The sequence below is a fragment of the Lipotes vexillifer genome, unplaced genomic scaffold (genome assembly GCF_000442215.2).
Source record: "Lipotes vexillifer unplaced genomic scaffold, Lipotes_vexillifer_v1.1 scaffold935, whole genome shotgun sequence".
Classification (NCBI taxonomy): Eukaryota; Metazoa; Chordata; class Mammalia; order Artiodactyla; family Lipotidae; genus Lipotes; species Lipotes vexillifer.
The window spans coordinates 653761-677373 of NW_006777895.1; the positions used below are offsets into that span (position 1 = coordinate 653761).

Below are 23613 nucleotides of genomic sequence, written 5' to 3' on the forward strand. Positions count from 1 at the left end.
AACTAGCTGTGCCTTTCACTCTTCCCAAAGGGAGATAAACTGTTAGACCAACGCCCTTCATCTTCACTTATGACCTAAGCTTTGGATTTGAACCTTCTCCAGAGACCCAAAGGCTTGTTCACTAATCCACTTCACCAGCCATGCCCTCCGGAGGGTGGAGATTATGGTAATTGCAGAATTAAGCCACACAGGCCAGAAGTTTCCCATCAGCCAGACATATCAGTGTCCAAGGAAACTGGTGGGTTGTGGCAGAGGTTGTGTGTCAACTGCTATAATGAAATTACATTAAGGAACATTTCTTTTTTTCTTTCTTTTCTTTTCTTTTTCTTCTTCTTTTTTTTTTAACTCTCTGTGTTTAGCAAATGGCATGTGATGAGAAGTAGTTTGGCTTTGCTAAAATAAAGGCTTAGATTTTGTGCTTTGAGTTTCAGATAACTGTATCTAGAAGAAACCACGGGAGATAGGTCTATTAATTCTCCTGTTTTTCTCACACTCCTACCTGCTACTGCCCACTGCTCTTTCCTGCACCCCCTCCCAAAAGAGATGCTGATTAACAGGATAGAGGAGGGGGCTGGCCTTGATCTCCACCAGGAAATACCTGTCTCCAATAGCCAGTGTTCTCACCCTCCCCTCCCCCCCCCAGGTTGCAAGCTCACCATCACCATATAATGAAATTTACAGGCGAGATTTAATTAACAGATCATATTCATGAGGAAAAAGAAATCACAGAACGTGTTTCCAGGCTAAGTATCTTGCCTATTCTCTCCAGGTTTGTGCAGGAATTTATGAAATTAATACTCAAGAAGAACAAAAGCTTAGAGCCTACATATTTGTTGGACAGTTGCTGCTTGCAAGGGTTCTTGGAAAATTAATTTCAGGACTACTAATAATCCCCAGGTATTTTAGCTCCCCTACCCCAAAAGGAGCTTCTTCTCAGCTGTAAAACTGAGTCAGTGGGTGCCTCCTGACAATCGTGTTCATCCTTGTTGATTCAAAGAATTGAATTGAATGTACTAAACATACTGAATGCTCACTCCATGTCAAGACTGTTTTCAGCTCTGGAGCTAGAAAAGCAAACAAAGGAGACAAAAATTCCCTGTCTTCATGGCGTCTGCATTTTAGAGGGAGAAGAAAGATGATAAATTAACAACTAAAATATAGACTATGTCAGAGGGTGATTGGTACTCTGAAAAAAAAAAAAAAAAAGGCAGGCTGGAAAGTCCTGCAATATCAAGTCAAATGGACAAGGAAAGAGGACACTGAAGCCAAGATGTGGAGAGAGTTGAATGGTTAGGGGAGAGGCCTGGGGTGGGAGCTGTCAGAGGGCAGCCAGGAGCTGGTGGAGTGGAGTGTCGGGGGGTGGTGGGCAGCAAGAGGTGAGGTCTGAGGGGAAGGCGGGGAGGTGCAGACGGGGGCTGTGAGGCCGTCCTGACTTTTACTCTGAGTGAGGTGGGGAGACACTGCAGGGTGCCCAGCAGGGGAATGACGTCATCTGAGGAAGGATCCCCGGCTGACCATTCTGGCAGCATTTTTATAGACTGGGCGGTGAATCAGGGAGGGGTAGGGGAAGGAAGGAAGAATGGAGGCCAGAGGCTGATTTTATATGCTATATAGGTGATGAATACTGCTATCCTCTTTCTTTCCACCTTGTATAGTGCCTCATTTAAATTACTCTTTCAAAACCTCAGCCCTGCCTTTAACTCGCTTTGTTCCCTGTGGAAATCAAAACCAACCAACTGAATTTAATGCCCTTCTCACCCATGCTCCTCCCCTTGTTCCTGCCCCTAGTAGCTTGTTTGATCTAAGAATATTAACGGTGCATTTGGTATAGAACAAACAACATTGACTTATTTTCACTCTTTAAGAAACATGCTAAAAATACATTCATCTGAAACAACAAACCAAAAAATCGTTTTTCTTTTTAAACCTGTCAATTTCAAATCCAGCCCCAATCACTCTTACTTGAAAAACAGTCACATCTTAGCTTTCCTCCACTTACTGACCCTTATTCTTTCAAATAGAAATCATTCCTGTCCTTACTTTCCTGTGGCTTAGCTGTGTGTCAGTGTTCTGAGGGTTCGCCAAGCCTTTTATACGTTCTGCTTCCTTGTAATGGCTTTGTGTTTTTCCCTCTGTAATTGACTCACAGGTGTCACTGGGCAGCTTTGGTGCAAGAGGCAATGGAGGGGCACTGAATGGGCTCCGGTGAAGTGCCTCGGGCAGAAAAAGAAGAAAACGGACTTTGAAGAGAGGAAAAAGCACATTTACTTTGACTCCCTTTCATCTTTCTAATAGTGAGGGACGCTCACTGTGAAGGGACAGAGGCTTCCCACCTCTGTGTTTCCTCCAGTAGGAGGGGTCTGGTCAATGGTAGCACAAACGTCCCAAACAATAGGCTACATGTCTGTGATCTGTGCTTCCCAACTCTCGCCCCGCCTCAGTCTCCAAAAATAAAACCACCCTAAAATCGGTTACCTGTATAAAGCATGGCTTTCAGAATTCTATAGTAGATAACAGAGGCCTAAAATACCTCAGGTAACTTTAAAAGGTTGTTACACAGAAAGTCATCCTCAGTAAAATGATGAAAGTTCTGAACTTCTGTAGTAATGAAGTTTTCTTTTACAGGACTCAGCCCACACATTTTTGTAGATCTAATGGATCTCCAGATGTTGTAGGGCACCACTCCAGGACGTTGTTATGGGGTTAGGGAGTTCTGTATGCATGTGGTCTGTCACAGGCCTTCACTGTCACATCGTTCCTAGCATGAACCACGAGATAAACTCAGCCACGGCCAATCTCGGGGGGGCCTGGGTCTCAGCTCCAGCTCATCCCCACCTTTCCCACAGCCTGGGCTTCTCTTTAAGAGAGTGTGGACCAGGTCATCTGGGCCCAGTAGGAAATGTCCCCATGCTGTTTTTAGATAAACAATTCCAGGAAATGAAATAAGAAAAGCTACTTATCTATTTTACTACCAGAGCACCAGACTCTTCCATCAGAGGTTCCCGTGCCATGGCCTGGATAGGTACCCACAAACACAGTGGAGGACACAGCCTCAAATACAACCTGCATTTCTTTAGACCCAAAATCAATTTCCTGATGATGGAATGGGGACAAAAATTACCTATCTATCTATCGATCTATCTATCGCCCAGGGCACCCAAGGGGCTTTTTCCTTTCTAAGGAAGGAAATTGCACATGAGGGTGCAGGTTGAAGGTGTAATATAACACAGTAGTTAACCATTGTGAGCCTGGAGTCCTGCAACCTATCCTAGTCTCCTGGCTTCACCACCTTCAAGCTGTGTAACTGGGAGCAGGCTATGTAATTTGAGTCTAGATGATCACACATTGAAATGGCAAAAAAAAACCCAAAACAAAAACTAAAACACAGAACAATAATCCATGAGATTATTTTGAACATGAAAGGATAGGTTTCATGGAAGCATTTAGCTCAAAGTCTAAAGATGCAGTAAGTGCTCTGAGATGTTAGCTGAGATATTGCTACTACCTCACTGTCATCTGGAGGAGCTTACAGAATGAATGCCACATGTTTATATTAGAGAGCAAAGGGGGACACTTGCCTTACTTGGGGGTCTGTGTCCACCATCACTCCTGAATTATAGAGATGGTGGTTCCTGACAGGAAACGAAACCAAAATCTCTAGCACTGGCCTCAAAACCTCAGCATTGGTCATAAAGATGTAGTTCTGAAAGAGAACCCATTCACTAGAGAAAGGTACTCTAAGATCCATGTTGGGTGCCAGGGTTGACCTTGAACAACCGCTATCCCTAGGAGGCCAGTGGGACTGCACTGTGACCTTGCCTCCTCCTGGGCAGCATCTTATGTTCCCCACTGTTATGGTGAATGCATCCCCCCTAAATTTGTGTGTTGAAATCTTAACCACCAATGTGATGATTTGGAGATGGGGCCTTTAAGAGATGGTTAGATTTAGATGAGGTCATAAGGGTGGGCCCCCATGTTGGGATTAGTGCCCTTATAGGAAGAGGAAGAGACCAGAGCTCCCTCTCTCGTCATGTGAGGACACAGCAAGAAGGTAGCCATCTGCAAGTCAGGAAGAGTCCTCTCCAGAACGCAATCATCCTGGCACCCTGATTTCAGACTTCCAGCCTCCAGACCTATGAGAAATGTTTGTTGTTTTAAGCCACTCAGCCTTGGTATTTTGTTATAGTAGCCTGAGCTAAGATTCCATGCTCCCTATACAATGTAACAGAACTGATAGAAACTTCAATCAGGGAGGGTGATGGTGACTTTCCATGGAGGGAATCATGAATATTTTCTAAAAAGAGAACTTTTCTCTTTGAAAAGACTGAGACTGATATTTAGAAAACATAATACCTTCTCAATAAATGGTAACTATTATTGTCCTGGTTTTTATTTTGTGGCTGCTGTTACCAAGGTCATCGTGGGTGAAGACAATAGGAACCGATTTTGAAGCAACTAGTTTTGAGAAGCTTCCCTAACATGGCTTCCACATCTGGTTTTAAAGTAATAAAATTATAAAACTGTTTTTCCCATTATCCATTGTAAGACTAAGACCAGCCTTTGTCAATCACTTCTAGTCCTTAAGACTTTTGTTTAAAGCCATTATCCTTAATGTTAACTATTTCATGGCTATGCTGCTGCTTTGCCCTTTGACTGGGGCCTGAAGTTTATTGTGCCTCGGTTTGTTCAAATTATAGTTGTTGGACAACTGGAATATTCATTAATAATAGAATGATACAATCAGTTGTGAGATAGTCATACTATAGAATTCGCTGAAGGCGCTAAATAAAATAAAGTCAATAAATAGGCAGTGACACTTGAAGGAGCGCCAGCCCATGTTAGAATGAAAACAAAAACACAAATTGCACACCTTCCTTTCTCTCCCTCCTTCCCCATCCCCACATCCCTATTTATGTAAAAATAAAGTAACACCTTGCATATGTGTGTAGGTGCATATGTGTACACAAAAGTGCAGGAAAGGAATGGAATAAGATGCACTCAACCGTTTCAGGTGAGAACCCTGGAGGGCCAAGTGGTGGTGGTGGTTAGTTTGGGAAGGAAGGTGAATAAAGGGAGTTTTTTTTTTTTCAAACTGCTAAATCAATTTATTTCTAAACAGAAATGAGGTTTAAAAAAAACACAGCTAAATGAAGTCTTGATGTCTTTCATTGCAAGGGTCCCCAGAACAGTGCACTTTCATCTCTGTAAAGCCATGCTTACACATTCTTTTTTTTTTAATTGAAGTATAGTTGATTTACAAAGTTGTGCTCATTTCTGCTGTACAGCAAAGTCACTCAGTTGTACATACATATATATATACATTCTTTTTCAGATTCTTTTCCATTATGGTTTATCTAAGGATATTGAATATAGTTCCCTGTGCTCTACAGTAGGACCTTGTTGTTTATCTGTTCTAAATGTAATAATTTGCATCTACCAACCCCAAACTCCCAGTCCATCCCTCACCACCGCCCCCCACCACACCCCCAGCAACCACAAGTCTGTTCTGATTGAGATTTTTGACTGAGTATTTTATTTGAATCTTTTACAAGGACCCTGTAGTCATGTATGGCTTGTGTGGTTAATAAACCAACATATTAAAAATATTAATACTGGTCACTTCCCCACAGGGCAATGGGGAGACCTCCTGGGGGACTGGAGTCTTTTGAGGCTGGCTAGTGAAAGGTGAGAAGCACATGTGTCTCCTGGAGATGCAAGCTGGCCTCATGTTCCCTGGTTCAATTTATCAGGACACTCTCAGGGGCTACCAGAGATGATCAGTTCCAGGAGTAGCCAGAGCAGCAGGGTGAGGGAAAGTGAAAGTAAATAATTTCTCAAAACAGATTAAATTAAATGCATTTTTCATTCATTAGAAAAGAGAGCAGGCCCTCCTTTGTTTTATTAATATATTTAAGGAGAGTATGGATTTTTGCCTTTCTTGGCCTCTTTGCCTTGTTCCCACTGGCCCATGCTGTCTTTTTATTTGAATTATCTGTTTATTATGTTAGGTTAAGAACCCAAAGGCCATTTTGCGCGGGACACACTATAAATACTCATTATCACAGTTATGTATTATTGAGCTGATGAAGGAAGACCATTTATGAAGAAACTAGGTTATCTCAGTTTTTCTAGAATCTATTTTATTATCATCTGAAGATTACATATGCAGTTAAGAAAATGAACCAAATCATCCAGTTGGCCGTTCTCTCGGTTCTGACTGCACGGTTGTGATATTAGGAGAACTAAAATGTGGAGGCCAATACTGCACAAGCAAACTGTCCTAATTTTTTCAAGAGCTCTTTTCACAAATTGAGTGTGATGTAGAATTAATCATCCCCGTTAGGCAGGAGTTGGGGAGACATTCATCCCCAAGGGGCATTTTAACCCTTGGCTTCCTCCATACTGTACCACAGGGATGTCCCAGCCACTCACACCCCCTTCCTTCATCCCAAAAGAGCACTGTGTTCTCATTTGCCTCCAACTAAGTGAGGTGTGGCTCTTACTCTTGGGTTGGAAATATCCCTTTAATATATTACAACTTTTCCCCATTTTCTTCACAGCAGGGCATCATTATATTTATTGTTATTTTGCCTTCTTGGGAAGTCTCCTCCTAACCACTTCTCTCTCTTCCTCTGCCCCTCCTCCCCACTATCTTTAGTAATAACACATAGCTAGAAAAAATTTGAAAAATGCTAGCTTCAAACAGAAAGTGCTATATATGACCCCAAAGAAGATGCAGGAGTCCTATTGGATATCCTTTTGCATTTTACTTAGAAGTGTTCCAGAATAATGTGGCAGAGGAGAAGGAGAAAGATGTAGTTTGCAATGGTCACAACTAAGAAAATTTTGGTGCAAATTTTTTACTCTAGACTTGCAATATAAGCCTTGTTCGTAAAAACGACTGCCTTTATGCCAACTTTTACACAGGAGGGAGAAAATCCCAACCAATTGCAGTTAACTATTTAAGCTTAAAATTCCAGCTCTGAACCTCTATGCTGTTTTTTCCCCTTTTCTTGTTGCAGAAAAGAACACTCTGAGAACTATAGCCCAGATCTATAATTGTGAAGGTGCTGTTAGATAAGAATATACTGCTTTGCTCTCCCGCACTTAAAAAATTATAGAGATGCTGACGTTTAGTGGAAGGAGTAGTATTTATATCTCAAAAGCATGTGGGCAGCCCTGACAAATATTAGTTACATAAGCCTAGTGTTAGCTGTACTCAAATAAACACAGAATTGCTTTAAAACAGAAATTTCCTAAGCTTTTTCTCAAGCATGCAGTTCTGAGGAAGTGGATGTCAAGTGTGATTTTCAGCCCGAACTTTCTGTAGCGTGAAACCTCACTTCTTTCATAAAAGAGCTTTGAAACCAGAAACACAGGCTCCTGTCCTGACTCAGTAGCTAGCCAGATAGGGACTTTGGACAAATCACTTCCCACTGTAAGTATCGTCCTATGCAAAACTGGGAGGTCAAGCCCCTTCAACTTTGTGATTCCATGCTTTTAGCTTCTTTTCTCCCATATACTATAACTCCTGCCTTTATTTTCAGTTGAGGGTTGTCTCAATATTACCCCCAATTTGTATAAGTCATTAAAACATTGTGTTTTATTTCCAATTCTATGATTTCTGTTTTTTGGACTAGAGATCAAAGCTCCTGTTTTATACTTTTGTGGTAACTCCTTAGCCCTCCTACTGAAACAGCTTTGAGAAAACCCATAAACAGCCCAGGAATAACAATGAAATGGTGAGAGAGAAGGTGGTATTAATATTCTGTGGGTTCCAATATGGACTTTAAGATTTTGTGGATTCTTAGAAGAATTTTCCTATTTGTGATAAAATAATTGGAATGTATTATTTTAATTATAAAGTTGCTGAACTAATAGTCTTTTGTTTAAATTAAAAAAATTAATCTTAGTAACCTAGAATTTTACAGAAAATTGTGCAGAAGCCATTTGTTAATTCTTTTGGCCAAGTGGACATTTATTCACTCATTGATTTATTCAAAATTTATAGTGTGTGTGCATATATAAATATATATCTCTCTAATAATGGAGATATCGAGAAAAGCCATGCTTAAGGAGCTCAGAATCTGTTAAGGGAAATAAAGTACTTTGTGAACGTTAAAACAAAAGAGAAGGATAAATGATATAAAAGGAGAACAGCACAGGGGTAATGGAGACCCTTGAGAGAAGGGTCAGGTATTGTGAGTCTGGTGAGAGGAGAGTGATAGGCTTTTCAGTCAGTACGAGTGGGGTTTGGCACATAGTAGGTGCTGCATAAATACTCATTGAGTGAATAAGTGAATGAAAGTGAGACACACAATTCCATCACCATCTCCATGTGAAGCATAATGTGACCTTTTGTGCAGTGAGAACCATGAAGCAATGAGCCGCTGCTATAAGTGGGTCTGACTTGGTAGACAGCAAGAGGAAAGAGCTTACAGAGATGGGGAAATCAACATAAAGCATAACAAAGCTTTGCAGTGGAGTCCAAATGTATGAAACAGTGTCTGTTTTGCTTGCTTTGTGCCCTAGACTGAAAGTTTGTGCCCCCTGCCCCAAATTCATATGTTGAAATCTAATCCCCAGTGTGATGGTATTTGGAGGTGGGGAGTTTGGGAGGTGATTAGGTCATAAGGGTGGAGCCCTCTTGAATTGGATTAGTGCCCATCAGTGTCCAAAAACTTGCCCTCTTTTGCAGTGGGAACTTAGAGCTAGAAGATGATGTCCATAAACCAGGAAGTGGGCTCTCATCAGACACCAAGTCTGATGATGCTGGTGCATTGATCTTGCATTGATCTCCCAGCCTCCAGAACTGTAGGAGAAATACATTTCTGTTGTATGTATGGTATACCACCCCATCTATGGTATTTGGCTATAGCAGCCTGAACAGACTAAAACACTTGGTTAATCTTATTGTGGTATAAAGGAAAGAAGATGGGATTTAGCTTAAGAAGAACCCGGGTTCAAACTCTCATTCTGATATTTGCTAGCTCTCTGTGCTTCTGTTTCCTCACTGGTAATCTGAGGATACTACTTATCTGAAAGAGGTATTATAACAATTCAATGATATGATTCTATCATTCCTATTAGCTTTGTGATCCAGCTTCAGTTTTCTCATCTGTAAAATGGGAAAGTGGTAAGTAAAGATGATGTGAGATAGTATGTGTAATATGATGTGAGATAGTATGTGTAAAATGCCTAACTCTCTGCCTTCTAGGTAGTCAATGACTGATTAATCTAGGCTATTAGTATTAGTAGTAGTGCTAGTAATCTATTTATATCTTTGGCAGATATAATTAATTTAATTATAATCTTATACACATTGAATATAATCTTACACACATTTACACAGTAATGTTTCTACATTATTTATTTGTCTTATTTGGTATTAAAACTCCCTGATGGATATGGACTCTTATTTCTCCATCGTGTATATCAGGAAACCTAGCTCCGAGAGGTGAACTGATGCACTCAGGGTGATGCTTCTAGTGAGGGTGGAATCAGGCTGAGGTAGATTCTCTGACCAGGAATCCCACAGTCTTCCTACAATACAGTAGGTGGAAGCCATGTCTACCATGTGTTGGTTATGTCAAACCAGAGAGCCAGATGCACCTGAGTTCGAACCATGATTTTGCCCTTCATTAACAGTGTATTTTAGTGTCTCTAAAGCTTCAGAGTCCTTATTTGGAGAACAGAGCTTGTGCTATCTACTTTCTAAGGTTGTTGGGAAGATTATAAAAATAAAATGAAAAAACATATGTCAAGTGCCTGTCACTTGGAAACTCATGAAATGATAGCTAATTTTACTCTAATTTCTTGTTTGAGAAAGCCCCACCTGTAGAGATCTTCCCTTCTGGCCTTGCCCCAGTGCTTTGCAAAGTGCCATTTCTTAAAGAATGATAGATGAAGAAAATTTCCATGGCTAAACATGCTTGGGAAGGGTGAAATGAAACTGAATGAGGTTCTTTTCTGCAGAACTTATTTAATAGGCTAATAGAAGATGTGAATCTTCTAAAGGGGGATCTGTGACAGCATTTCTGAAATCATTTCACTACACAATTCTCTTTAGTGGACCTTCTCATATGACTAATGTCCCATAGACATGCTGACCTAATCAAGCATCTTCCTGGGATAGACGAGGAAACTGCAGCCAAAATGTCAATCAGAGAAGTGGCAGAACCAGGACTAGAACCAAGTTTGCCTGATGTCCTTGGCCCTCCTGAGTTGACACCATTTAGTGTTAGCATGGCTCCCTTTCTCCTGTTGCTCTAGTGTCTGTTGCTGATCCTAAGACGGTTAAAACATGGGATGCACAAAGGGAGCAAGGGAACCATGGAGGCAGCTAGTCAGAGGACATAAAAGAAATGACAAAAAGGAGATTTGGAGCTGGATGGCAATACCAGGCAAGCAGACAAATGAATCCCAACTGTGGCATTTTTGCTTCTCAATTAAGATCCCGAATCCATGAGATGAAGATATTGAATCGTACTCTTGCAACCACAGTATCAAGCTTGAGTCTAAGGCTGCCTGTTAATAGTACTCACTGCAGCACAGTCACATAGCCATGTGCAGCCTGTCCATATTTTACTGACATGAGCAATTACATGTCCTGTAATGGCAATGAAGCAATAAAATTTATGTCTTGTCATCTTTAACAAGATTCGACATAACCCTTCTCATAAATGTAATACTGAATGGAGATTTTTAAGAACATAAGTATAGTTAAGGATCCTTGAGTTTATCCCTCATAGTTAATTAAAACCCTCCCCAGGAATCGGCAGATGATAGATAGAAGGATGTTGAACCTTTGAATTCATGGAAGGGTAAGCTGATGATATTTTCCATACCTTGCTCAGTTTCCACTGGGTTTGTGACTCACAGCATTGGTACCAGATAGATTTCAGAAGAGCGGCAAAGGGAGTGACCCCTATACCCGTGGCAATGCACATGCTCACTGGATAGTGAAACACATCTGTCAGTGCAGCTCCGAACGGCCCGTCCACCGCCAGCCTGCAATCACAAAGTGTGCCGTTTGACATTCAGAACACTCTGCTCTTGAAAACAAAGCCATCCTAAACGAATGCTTTGTATGGGATGTGTTAGCAAATGTGTGCAGGGAAGTTGGCTCTGTGCTTGAGAATGCCCTATTTGGATGCACATAGTGTAGGGCTATGGTGGCCGGCCTCATGGCACAGCTCTTTTTTACAGTTCTTAAGAGTTTGTTTTGCCTTCAAGCATCATGAAGATTGGTAGAAGATGCCTTTTCTTTTCCTTTTTTTTTCCCATCTTCCCTCAGAGGGAAAAAACAGAATCATCAAGGTGGCTTAGAAGGCTTATCTGTCCTTTTGCTAATATGATTCTCCCCGTTCCCACCTCTTCGCATGTTTATATAATTTTAGTCTAATGGAAGTCATTCATTTGGAATAAACATAATTTTGGAATAATTTGTCAGTTGTGTGGAATTTCTAAAACTCATTATTTTAGATTATGCGAACTCAAAAATCTGTGATAATTAGGCCAGGGGTTGCACTGATGTTTTGTCTTTGCTTAGCAAATTTTTCTTTATGAGGATAATGCATATTCACTGAATAAGTGCAATTGTCTTTAACTTGGTCCTAAATGGACTGACCCTGGATTCTGCTCCATCTCTCATGGCCAGTTCTCCACACTGGCTTTTCTTTTGTTTCTTAACGTACACAGGACCCTCTTTGGCTAAGGGGCCATTGCACGTGATAATCCAACTAATCACTTGGAATGCTCTGCCCCAAGTTCTCTCCTATCCTCTTACTTGGTTCGTAGTTACCCTTCCATTAGGTCTTATCCCAATTATCATTTCTCTGGGGAAGTCTTCATGGATTTCTTAGACTAGGTTAAATCCCCTCTTAGATAATTTATAACACCATGCATCTCTCCTCTGTAGTCCTTATCACAGTTGTAATTTTATAGTTGTTTTGGGTGGTGTGTGTGTGTGTGTGTGCGTGTGTGTGTGTGTGTGTGTGTGCATGACTTAATTTGTGTCTATTTGGTCACTAGACTCTCAGGTCTGCAGAGGGAGGGACCATGTCTGTCTTTGCCCACCACTGCATCCCAGCACCTTACATGGAGTTGTTCAATAACAATTTATTGAATAAATTGTAAAGGGAATGTTTAAAATATTTCAGTCAACGGAATGTATTAAATAACCTCAACTATTCCAAAAGCACACATTTACATATGAACAAAGATATGCTAATTAAGAAGCTTCTAAGTTATTCATAACCATTCCCTAAGGAGTGTCTGTTGAAGGCACCCGAGGTTGCCCCTTTTGGGCTTACTATGTGTTCATGAAAGTTCAATTGGGTTTATTTTAAAATATTCCATATGCCAGACCTCCTAACAATTCAAATTAACTCTCCTCAAGTTAATCTTAATTAATAAGGCTTTATTACATATTGATATATGGAAATAGAAGAATAAAAATAAAAGGTCATTAATCAGAAAGGGTTAGTATCTCAACCCACAGTAGATTCTTTTATAAATAATTAGATAAGGGGAATTGAGAGAAAGAGAAAAAATATGAAACGGTCCATGATTAAAATGTCTTATTGTTAATTGTTTTTATAATTAGTTGTATTTGGGATTTATTTGACACTGATTTTAAATGATAACAATTAAACCCAAAGAAGAATTGTGTCATATAATTCTTAGAAATGCATAATAAACAAATTTCTACATAATTAAAATTGAGAATCTAAGCTGGAAGCAGCAGGAGGAAATATTGAGTCCTACCTCCTGGTTCATACAGAGATTCCCTCCTTTCACATCCCTGATCACTAATCACTTTCCCACGTGTAGGGCCCCTTGTTCCATAGAGGGGCAGGTAGGGCTAAGTATTAGACAGTTTTTCCTCGTGTCTCACTGGGATCTGTCTTCTGACAACTCACGCCTTTTGCCTTCCTGAGAAACAAACCAGGTGTTTTCCCTTTCCTGCCTCTCAACCCTTAAACCAGTTGATCTAGCTATCATGACACCCCAATTGTTCTTTTTTGGACCAAAATATCTCCATCTCTCACAATGTTGAATTGGCTTCCTTTGCACAAATTCTCGTTTGTCAAGTTCACTCAGTTACTTCCTGTCTGATGTGGATACAGTTTCTAATAAAGCAGCTTAGAAGTGAGTCCCCTTTCCAGCAGCCACATCACCTGGCCCTTGCTGCTCCTGTCAGCAGCACCACCCACCACCTCATCAACCTCCCGTCTTGTCTCTCTGAACCCATGAACTTTATTCATCCACGTTGTCCCTCCTGTGTCATCAGCACTTTCACTGTCGCCTCTGTGGTAGATGACCTTTCTTATTTTGCCAATATCAATAGTAGCTAACTTTTTTTTTTTTTACCACGCATTATGCTAAGGGCTTCATATGGACTGTCATATTTAATCCTAAACAGAACCTATGTACTATTATTGTCATCTTCATCTTACAGATGAGGAAACTGAAGCAGGTGTTACATATATCCTCCAAGATCCCATGCAAAATTGGGCTTTGAACCCAGGCTGTCGGACGCTGGAATCCTTGGCTCTGGGCAGTAGATTAAATCGCTAAAAACTCTAACACAGACTCTGAGAAATTCCTCCATTTTACTTCAGAAGGTGAGGTCTTTTATTTTATTTATTTATTTTTATTGAAGTATAGTTGATTTACATTGTTTCAGGTGTACAGCAAAGTGATTCAGTGATACATACATATATATCTATTCTTTTTCAGATTCTTTTCCATTATAGGTTATTGCAAGGTATTGAATACAGTACCCTGTGCTATACAGTGGGTCCTTGTTGTTTGTCTCTTTTATATATAGTGGTGTGTATCTGTTAATGTGAAGTCTTTTAAAAGAGCTTCATTGTCCTTTTTCCTGAGTCCAGAGGAAGAGTTTCCCTGCTCTTCACTAAGCTTTGCATCTCCTCTTGGGGTCCTCAGTCACTGCTTGTCTCACAGGTTCCTGGAACTGGATTAAATCCTTTCTGGGTGCAAAGCAGTGAAAAATTATGGTACTCTCCCTAAATTGTTTCGTTTAATCCAAAATTAAAACAATGTTGAGAGGTAAAATCATCGAAGGAAGTTCAATAAAATTCTGATTTGTCATGTGTCGAAGATTTAAACAAATTCTAGGTTTTGGGGGGTTTCTTATGCCTACACATATATAGAGGCAGAGGTCAAAGAAGTTAACAAATGAAGGGAAGCTGCACTGTGTACAACGACTCATTTTTATTCACTTGGTAAATATTTATTGAGTGCCAGCTGAGAGTTAGGGCCTGTTCTGGGCACTGGGGACAACAAAGTGAATCAAAGAGATAAAGTCCCCATTCTCATGTGGGGAGATAAATGGTAAACAAATAAACAACCAGGTATTTAGTGTGTCAGGTGGATAGGAAGAAAGTAAGGCGCGGGGCACAGTGCCCACGACGAGTGTGGAGTGTCTGTCGGGGTTGCTGGACCACAGGAAACGGGAAGGGAAGGCCTCATTAGGAGATATTAGAGCAGAGACCTGGGGGCAGCGATGGGGCAGCCAAGCAGAGACCGGGGGAAGAGTGTGCCAGGGAGAGGGAGCTGCAGTGTCAAAGGCGCTGAGGCGAGTGTGCTCGGTGTGGGAGGGAAGCAAGAGGCTGGAAGAGTGGCTGAGTGAGCGAGGGAGCAGGTGGTACAGCAGGGGTGCCTAGGGAGGTCTGGGGGCCAGATCATGTCAGGCCTAGTGCTGAAGATGCACTCTGGAGATAAAAGCATGCCAAGTATCATACGATATTATGTGGAACCCTAAGAAAAAGATACAAATGAACTTATATACAAAACAGAAATAGACCCACAGGCATAGAAAACAAACTTATGGTTACCAAAGGGGAAAGTGGGGGAGGGATAAATTAGGAGGTTGGGATTGACATGTACACTCTGCTGTATATAAAATAGACAACCGACAAGCACCTACTGTATAGCACAGGGAACTATACACAGTATTTTGTAATAACCTCTAAGGGGAAAGAATCTAAAAAAAATAGATACATGTATATATGTATAACTGAATCACTTTGCTGCACACCTGAAACTAACACAACATTGTAAATCAACTCTACTTCAATAAAACAAAAAGAAAGCAAGCTACGGAGAAACGCTTCCCGAGCTCTTGTTGCGGGACTGGCTGAAATGAGAGCTGGTTTGTGAAGAGGAAGGTTGGCGGATAGGCCGGACAAATGTATACACTCAGAGCAGAAACCAGGCTAGCAAACAGGATGAAGGTATCCACCTTGGCAATGCCAAGGGAGGGCTGGGACCTGTGTGTGTGCATGCATGTGTGTGTGTGTATGTGTGTTTACTTTCATTCCTGATTTTAAGCACTCACACTACACTCTGAACCTCAGAATTCTGTTACATGGCTTCCTTTCCATGATAAAAAGGATAAGGTCTTAATGGAATAGTCAGATGTTGTCTTGTGACTTGGGGCTCTAGTCTGAATAGATGATGTTTGTACTTGGTTTATCATCACACTGCTCTTTAGTACCAGTGTTTGAAATGAAGACTGTGGCTCTTCCCACCCACTCAACACAAGCAAGCCCAGTGCTACATAGTCACAGTTCAGTGTCCCATGGGAAGACAGAGGAGGGACAATAAGCTGAGTAGATTCTGTGCCTTAAATTTATTCTGGTGCCTAGTTTACCACTGGTAAATATTTGTTAAATTAAATGAGTTGAAGCATCCATCTTGGATCCAGGTATTCATTCCTCATCAAATATTGACTCTATCCACTACGTGTCAGTCACTCTTCTAGGCATGGGTCGTATAGAGGAGGACAACCTCTTGCCGTTAGGAAGTTCCATTCTAAGTGTGTCCTTACTGGGTTCACCACCCAAAGTCTTGTAGCTGTGGTCACTGCTTGGCAGTTCCTGATACCCTCCAAGGATGGCAGAAGAGGGGATGTCTTGATGCTTCTTTTGAAATATCAAATTCCTTCCCAAAGTTTTTCTCAACATTTTTTGGTGTGTGTCCCTGTTTTTCTGGGTCCCGAAACATGGGCTTTGAGTGCTTATTGGGTAATCCTGCAGCAAGAGTGGGAATCAATTCTAAGCCACTGTTTACTAAAAGGAGCCAAGGACACTGGGACTTCTGTCGCATGCCCAGGCTTTTCTGAATAGGATGTTGTTTTGGATTCAATTGTTTAGCCCAGCTGATATGTTGAAATCCTATCTTCCGATGTGACCTTATTTGGAAATAGGATTGTTGCAGATGTAATCAAGTTAAGATGAGGTCATCCAGGAAGATGGGCCCTTAATCCAGTATGACTGGTGTCTTTGCAAGAAGGGACCACAGAAACACAGAGACACAGACACAAGAGGGGAGGACAACATGTAATGACAGACGCAGAGACTGGACTGTCACAGCCGCAGCCTCGGAACGCCAAGGATGGCCGGCAAACCACCATGAGCTGGGAGGAGCTAAGGAAGAATCCTTCCTACAGCTTTCAGAGGGAGCGCGGCCCTGCTGACACCGAGATTTCAGACCTGCAGTCTCCAGAACTGTGAGAGAATACTCTTCTGTTGTTTTAAGCCCCTTGGTTCATGGTACTTTGTTACAACTCCAGGAAACTACAGATGATGTCAGTGTTCTTCTACTTTCTCAGGTCTACCCATCTTCCTTGTAGCAAAATTAAATCATTTGTTTGCACACCAGTGTTGATTTCAGAAGTCCTAGAGAATGGAGGCAATGTTTTGCCATCTTTGTATTTCTGGCACACAGTGGAGGTTAATTAATACTTTTTGCAATCACACACGTGGGACTGACAATGCACACCACCAGTAACTTTCTTCATTCTCAGATTATTTTGTCATTTTCTGAGCTTTAGTCTAATCATTTAGCTCTTTCTCCAGTGTATGGAGGCTGCCAGATTAATTTGGACTGTAAAGCATCCTTTTTACAAAGACCAAACTTTACAAATATAATTGAAAAACCTCGGACCGTGACAGCAAAAAGTTCACCAGGCTGCCTTACTCACCACAAGCTGCTTATAATTTGCCGAAGTGATGTTTTGGACCCGGGAAAGCAAAATGTTTCCTCTCCCTGGATCATCACCTGTCTTGAACATTTGTTTTTTAAAGAAATGTACTTGCTCCTAATGGAAATCTGCTGAGTTATATTTTCTTAATAGAGAGTCTCAAATTTTATAAATGGATTCAAATTTACCATACAGAATAAGGTATTGCAGAAGTTGTTAGCATGTTGATGCACTAAAGGACCTTATTTTTTTTTATTTTTTTTTTTTTCTTGCGTTATGCGGGCCTCTCACTGTCGTGGCCTCTCCCATTTGCGGAGCACAGGCTCCGGACGCGCAGGCTCAGTGGCCATGGCTCACGGGCCCAGCCGCTCCGCGGCATGTGGGATCCTCCCGAAACGGGGCACGAACCCGCGTCTCCTGCATCGGCAGGCGGACTCTCAAGCACTGCGCCACCAGGGAAGCCCCAAGGACCTTATTTTTTTATAATATTCTAACTTACACATAAAAAAGAAATGGGCTCCCACCTTGGCAGGCTCCAGGGCTCCTTCAGCGCCTGTCCCTCTGCCCCAAAGGCCTTGCATAAAGCTTCTGTCCAGTCTCCTGCTGCCCGGATGTGTACACTGAAGAAGTCCTCCTGGGGAGCGGAGGTGAGGGTGAAGGGGTGCCACTCTAGCGAGGATATGGATGGGCACTGGATCAAGATGTACTGCCCTGGTGCCATTTTAAAGTCACGCTTTTTCATGTGAAGTTCTAGCACTCCAGATGGATGGCTTACCACCTAAATCGCAGCAAGAGAGGTGTTGGTTCCTTCACTCAGGTTAAATACTAAGACAATGGCCTTCATTCCATCAAAGTTTTTAAAATTTTTATATCAACTTTTCTGAGGTATGATTGACATAGACCATTCATTATGAGTTTTCGAGAATCGTTCCAACCCGGACATGAAAGTGATGGCAACTCCAGCAAGAATGACATTGACCTCCTTCAGCGTGCTAGGTAGGAAATTTGGGTAGCTGCATCCAGGGGCAAAGTGGTGTCCAGCATGTGACTGTTTGTCCCAAGTGGCCACTATTTTGATAGCACAGTTAATTTCAGGCCCAAGAGAATATAAACTAGCATATCATCCATAGCACTTAATCATGCTTAAAGTTATCAAAATACCCACAAGAATCAACTTCATGTTTTAAAATATAGGTCCAGTTTGTTACTATTTTCAATGATGTGCATCTTTTCCTGCTTCTTTGTGAACTAACCCTGGTATTTCTCCATTCTGAGTAAAAAACAGCCTTCATACTCTGAAATGTTTTGTTCATTTGGTTTGGTTTTACTCAAGTCTCGTTCAATCTCCTACCTAGGCTCTGAGTTTTAGATGTAAGAAAGCGTGATGTAAAGGCTCTTGCTTTTTAAAGAGCTCTGTAACTTGCTGCTTATCAGAGACAGTGAACTAATTTCCCTTCTTAGACTTCCCTCTTGTTTCCAAGCCCCCATGTCTTCTTTTGTGGCAGGAGTTATAAGGGGGCAGAATCTAGTGTCTAGATACTGTGACAGTATTTTTCCATTCAGAAGAGAATTTCACAGCATTTTAATCATTAGTTTCTCCTCTCCCTACTGATACTCGTTCTGATTCTGCTGTTAAATGGTCTCCCTAGTAACAGCTCGAGTAGATTTCCAGAAGTTTTACTGTCTGGTTCTTGATACAGCTTGATATCCTTTGGTGCTTAACTTAAAAACAGCAACAGGGAAGCAGTTTAAAACAGAAATATGAAGAAATTTCTGTGCATCTGCTTTCATGAAGACAGTTAAAGAGACAGAGTATTCTGTTAATATTGTATTAGCAAAGCTGCATGGGTTTGGTTAGCAGAGAATTTCTTTTAAGAGATTGAAACAACTAGGGGGAGAGTTTGGGGTAAGCTTTCAGTCTCCTTGGCATTTATTCTTTTTTAAAAATTTTTTGGCTGCACTGTGCAGCGTGCCTGATCTTGGTCCCCAACCGGGGATTGAACCCCTGCAGTGGAAGCATGGAGTCTTAACCACTGGCCCGTCAGGGAAGTCCTCCTAGGCATGTATTCTTGATCTATCTGCTGAGGTCTTCCTCCAGCACGAGGTAAAAACTGGAGAGCGGTGAGGAGGGAGGGCAAGATTGGAAAATATTACCACCATGCCTTCATTCCTTAGGGCAGGGCCCTTCCTCTCCATTTTGAACCCCCCCCCCCCCCCCGCCAGTGCCGTTTCTCCCTTTGAACCTGAGGGTGACTGTTCCCGCATCTTCTGTTTAGTGGTTCCAAGTAAGAGTGTGTGTATTTGAAAATATGTGAACATTATTTGTGTGTTTGCAACATTAGTATTTTTATGCTGTGGAGGAAGTGATTATACTCTAAGTCACTATGATCCATGTAAAGCATACTCAGCCCTCCTGCGTTTTCTCCCTAGAGACACCGTAATATAGAGAAATACAGATGATTCCAGGGCTGTACCTTTATCTGTGAATTCTGTGTACCAGTCAGAGCCCTGATCCCTGTCTTCAGTAAAATTAGTCTCACTAAAAGATGCACAGGATACAAGAAATTATTAGAACAGAAGATGAGTCTCTAAATTACAGATGGTTCTGCAATAAAAATGGCAAATTAAAAACTTGGGCTAATAAAAAATTTTCATCTACACTCAGGTTTCTATTCAGACATAAACCTACATGCATACCTTGGTAATGACAACTTGTTGTTGAAATCGCCAGAACCTAATTATTCTTTCACACGCATACAAGACCACAGGGCCTAAAACCCATTTCCAAGCCTGCAGAGAGAGAGGAAAAGGAAATGAAAATAGAATCCAAATATTTTCAATTTGAACCAATCAATATGTAACACGACGGAGTTTAGACATTTTCCTTTAAGTTTGGGCCAGTTATCAACAACAAAGATATCTCCTTGTATTAAATGCTATAACATTCAATTATTCCTTGAAGTCTACAAGCTTATTTAAGAGACTAAACTCTTCTGTATTGGTTTTTAGGCTTACCTGACCAATGATGCTTTTATGTAATTAGAAATAATTGCATTTGCAAAGAAATAGAAAGCAGATTGATGTTTATGTTATATATGATAGGGTCATAAATGCTCCCAAACTCAGCCAAAGTCAAAGGCTTACAAACTACATTACTGAGTTAATAGGACATGAAAATTCAATAAAAAATGTTTCAAATAGTAATTCTGGGGGCCAAAAATGCATCACAACTTGGGGGATCTGCCTAGAGCAACTCACACACCCGCCCTCCCACTCTCACTCGCACATGTGCATGCAGCCAATGTTATATGGAATAAAACAAACTTAGTTTCTCAGCACTTTATTTTTTTTAAAGTCTTTCTTTATTGAATTTGTTACAATATTGCTTCTGTTTTATGTTTTGGTTTTTTGGCCACGAGGCACGTGGGATCACAGCTCCCCGACCAAGGATCTAACCCACACCCCCTGCATTGGAAAGCGAAGTCTTAACCACTGGAATGCCAGAGAAGCCCCCAGTTTTCACCACTTTAAATCTAGGTTTACAGAATCAGAGCAAAAGCCTCAACACTTGTCTGGAGAATTCTGACAGGGAACTTCTCCATTCTGTGTTAACCTTTTATGAGTATAATCTCCCTTACTGAGGATCAGTTTACCAGCAGGCTACTCTTGTACCATGGGTTGGGTTACAGCATTAGGTGTGTGCTTCCCCTAAAAGGCAAGGAATGGGAACTTAAAAATTTTGGAGATTTGATATCTAGGTTTGGTATCTAACAACCTTCTGAGGCATATGATATTCTCTTTATTTTGCAGAAAAGGAAACTAAGGTTCAGCAAGATGAAACAAATTGTCCAGGGTCACAAAGGTGATAAACAAGGTGCACAGTGAAGACATGAACTGGTCTTGACCACCCAGCCTGTGCTCTTCCCATGTAATCATGCTTCTTTCTGTCCAATGCTGACATTAGAAAGGGTACGTATTTTACAAACTATTAGAGACTCATTAATTCATTGACTTTTAGGATGATAAAGGTTCTTGGAAATCTAGTCTAGTTCTTCTTTTAAAGAAGAAATAACATAACGTTCTGGGAATGAGTATGAGTTGCCTAGGGACACAGAAGGCGGTCCCAAGAGAGCCAGGACTAGAACCCAAGCCTTCTCCTAACTTCCCCTAATTCCCTCCTTGGAATTCTAAATCCACCGACCTTACTCTTAGAATCCTATCTCAGGAACAGAAAGGGTGTCCCCTTCTCTTGAACTCAGATGTTCACTAAAACCTCACCGACTGACTCATCGCCTTCCTTGTTCATTGCTGCCCTATCTATTATCCTTCTCCATCTTTCCTGTTGACAGGTCACAAGCCCTTCAGCATCATTTTTGCTTGTTATCTTTCCTGTTTCTTCTAAATCTCTTTTGTTTATTTCTAGGTCTGTTTGCACGGCACTTTTGCTCACCTACATCAACCTTCTGTGCTTTTTCCCTGGGAGCCTCTTGTTTGCCTGACAAAGGCTCGATTTATGTAGGCAACACAAAGCAATTTGACCCACTTATTCTCTTCTGCCTCAGTGGGGTTCAGCAATGTGTGCAGAATAGCAGAGAGAATAAAACCTTCTGTCCACCTATGCTGTGGGTGAGGTAAGGATGATGATCAGAGTAAGGGATGAGGCAGGAAGGGGTAGACATGAAGGATGCAGTTGGACCAAAGCAGTGAATCCTTAGGTCTCTTATGCTCGAATGAACCAAAAAATATTTTGAGAGTTGGCTTGGATATTTACAGAAATGATAACAAGGATGCAATTCTTTCTATATGAGCTTAGAGAGAGATTTGCAAAAACACTCCCATAGTTTGTATGTAATTTTACAAGTAATCTTCCACACCCATTTTAGAAAGTTTGCAACATCATACACTTCATTTTGTTGGTGTCAAGTCAGTCATGGTCTCTGCTTTTTCCATGTTGATAAAATGGAACGGATTATTTTTCTTTGTACGGTTAGTCAGGGAGGAGAATGTAAGCTGTTAATCCTTGGCTCTATCTCTATCTAGTATATAAATTGCTCCAGGAGGAGAAAGCCCAGTTTAGTTACACTGTGATACTTCTGGGGCCCCTGGAAGGTAGGGATGGAGAGAGAGGATGGCCAGAGATGAATATTCAAAGATAAATATCCCAGCAGTGATGACCAGGATAGGAAAGAGCAAGTAAAAACAAGAAGGAGACACGGCCCAGAGCGGGAGGGGCAAGGTAGAACTTGGACTGGGTCCCAGAAGACCTGGCTTCTGGTCTTGGGGTAACCATCCCTCACCCTATGCCTTTAGGAAAATCTTGGGTTTTTTTATGTTCAAATTTTCTGTTTTATAAAATGGGAGAATTGAAGGAAATTATTGTGTTCCCTCCAAGCTCTTAAATGTTTTAGTTCTACTCACAGAGATAAACACAATGTCGGGGGCACAGAGCTGTAGATAGCAGCAGAGAGCTGACAAAATGAGGAGTGGAAGGAGGCCAGAGATTCAGAATGAATGTCGAAGAGTAGAGAGGTGAAAGTTCATGGCCACAGAGTTAGGAGCTCTGGCTCCTTGATGTGATTTTGCTAGGAATGCCCTTTGCGACCATAGGTAAGAAATAAAAACTCCTTGGACCTTGATTTCTCCATCTATTAAATAAAGGGTCAGGCCTATTTAGTATCTAAGTTTCTTTAATGTTAAAAGACCTGTGGATTTTTAGCTTTATTTTTTCTTCTCTAAAAATACTCAAAAAGTCATGGTACAGTGAGTATTTTATGATAGAAATAAAACCATGTTGATTTAAAAGCTGCAGTAATGAAACTTGTTTCCTCCACTTTCACTCCTGGTTTTTCATTCCTACCAGAAATAAGAACATGCTGGCTTTGATTTTATTTTATGTATGTGTTTATGAATGGCCTCTTTTTCTAGACAATTAAATTTCCAGGAGCGGAAACCACATCCCTGAATCCTGCGTCTACTGCGATGCCAAGAATATAATAACCACTCGGCAAAAGTTTGCTGAATTGACTCTACCTCAGTTAAAGCTTTTTCCTATACCATTGACATCATTCCCTAGTAATTTAAAATGTGCCAATCTTATTACTATTATTATTTGTTAACATTGCAGTTAAATGAAATAAGGTGCTTCTTTGGCTAAGGAAGACCAAGGCACCTTTTTTGCATGAGGAATTCTAGAGTCTGGAGTCTTGCATGTGTCTGTGAGTTTGGGTAGAAAGTGGGGGGGTGAGACAAGTGGGGGAAAAGGGGATTGCAAAGTATAACTGTTTCCTTTCATCAGTTCAGTTTATATGAGGTGATGTACAAAGCATCCTTAGCTCTACCATGGGAGCAGTACACCCCTAAAGGTGAACTGATAAATATTCTATTGAGAAAAGCACCACGAAAATGCACCGAGTTAAGAGAGGCAAAGAGGAAGAGATGGATTCCTGCAAAGACAGGGTAGGTGTGGTGCAGTGAAGCGAGGGCACTTGTCCTTGGGATGCCTTTTGGATTCAGTCTCTCTATCGTACAGCTCAGCCAAGCAGTAACTGCAGAGCCCACACACGCTTTGAATCAGGATCCATTAAAAATAATGGGAAAGA

General features: G+C 41.2%; 1 protein-coding gene across 2 annotated transcripts in view; it reads right to left on the reverse strand.

Annotated features, from left to right (window-relative positions):
* The window catches only part of NOX3 (NADPH oxidase 3), a 58329-nt gene that overhangs the window by 16289 nt on the left and 18427 nt on the right, over positions 1 to 23613 (reverse strand). For both annotated transcript variants that reach the window (XM_007451347.1, XM_007451348.1), the window contains exons 8-10: positions 19712 to 19804; positions 17539 to 17792; positions 10848 to 11010 (exon numbers count right to left, since the gene is read on the reverse strand). In XM_007451347.1, the coding sequence (XP_007451409.1) occupies positions 10848 to 11010; positions 17539 to 17792; positions 19712 to 19804 (510 nt within the window). The remainder of the gene's footprint in view (positions 1 to 10847; positions 11011 to 17538; positions 17793 to 19711; positions 19805 to 23613) is intronic.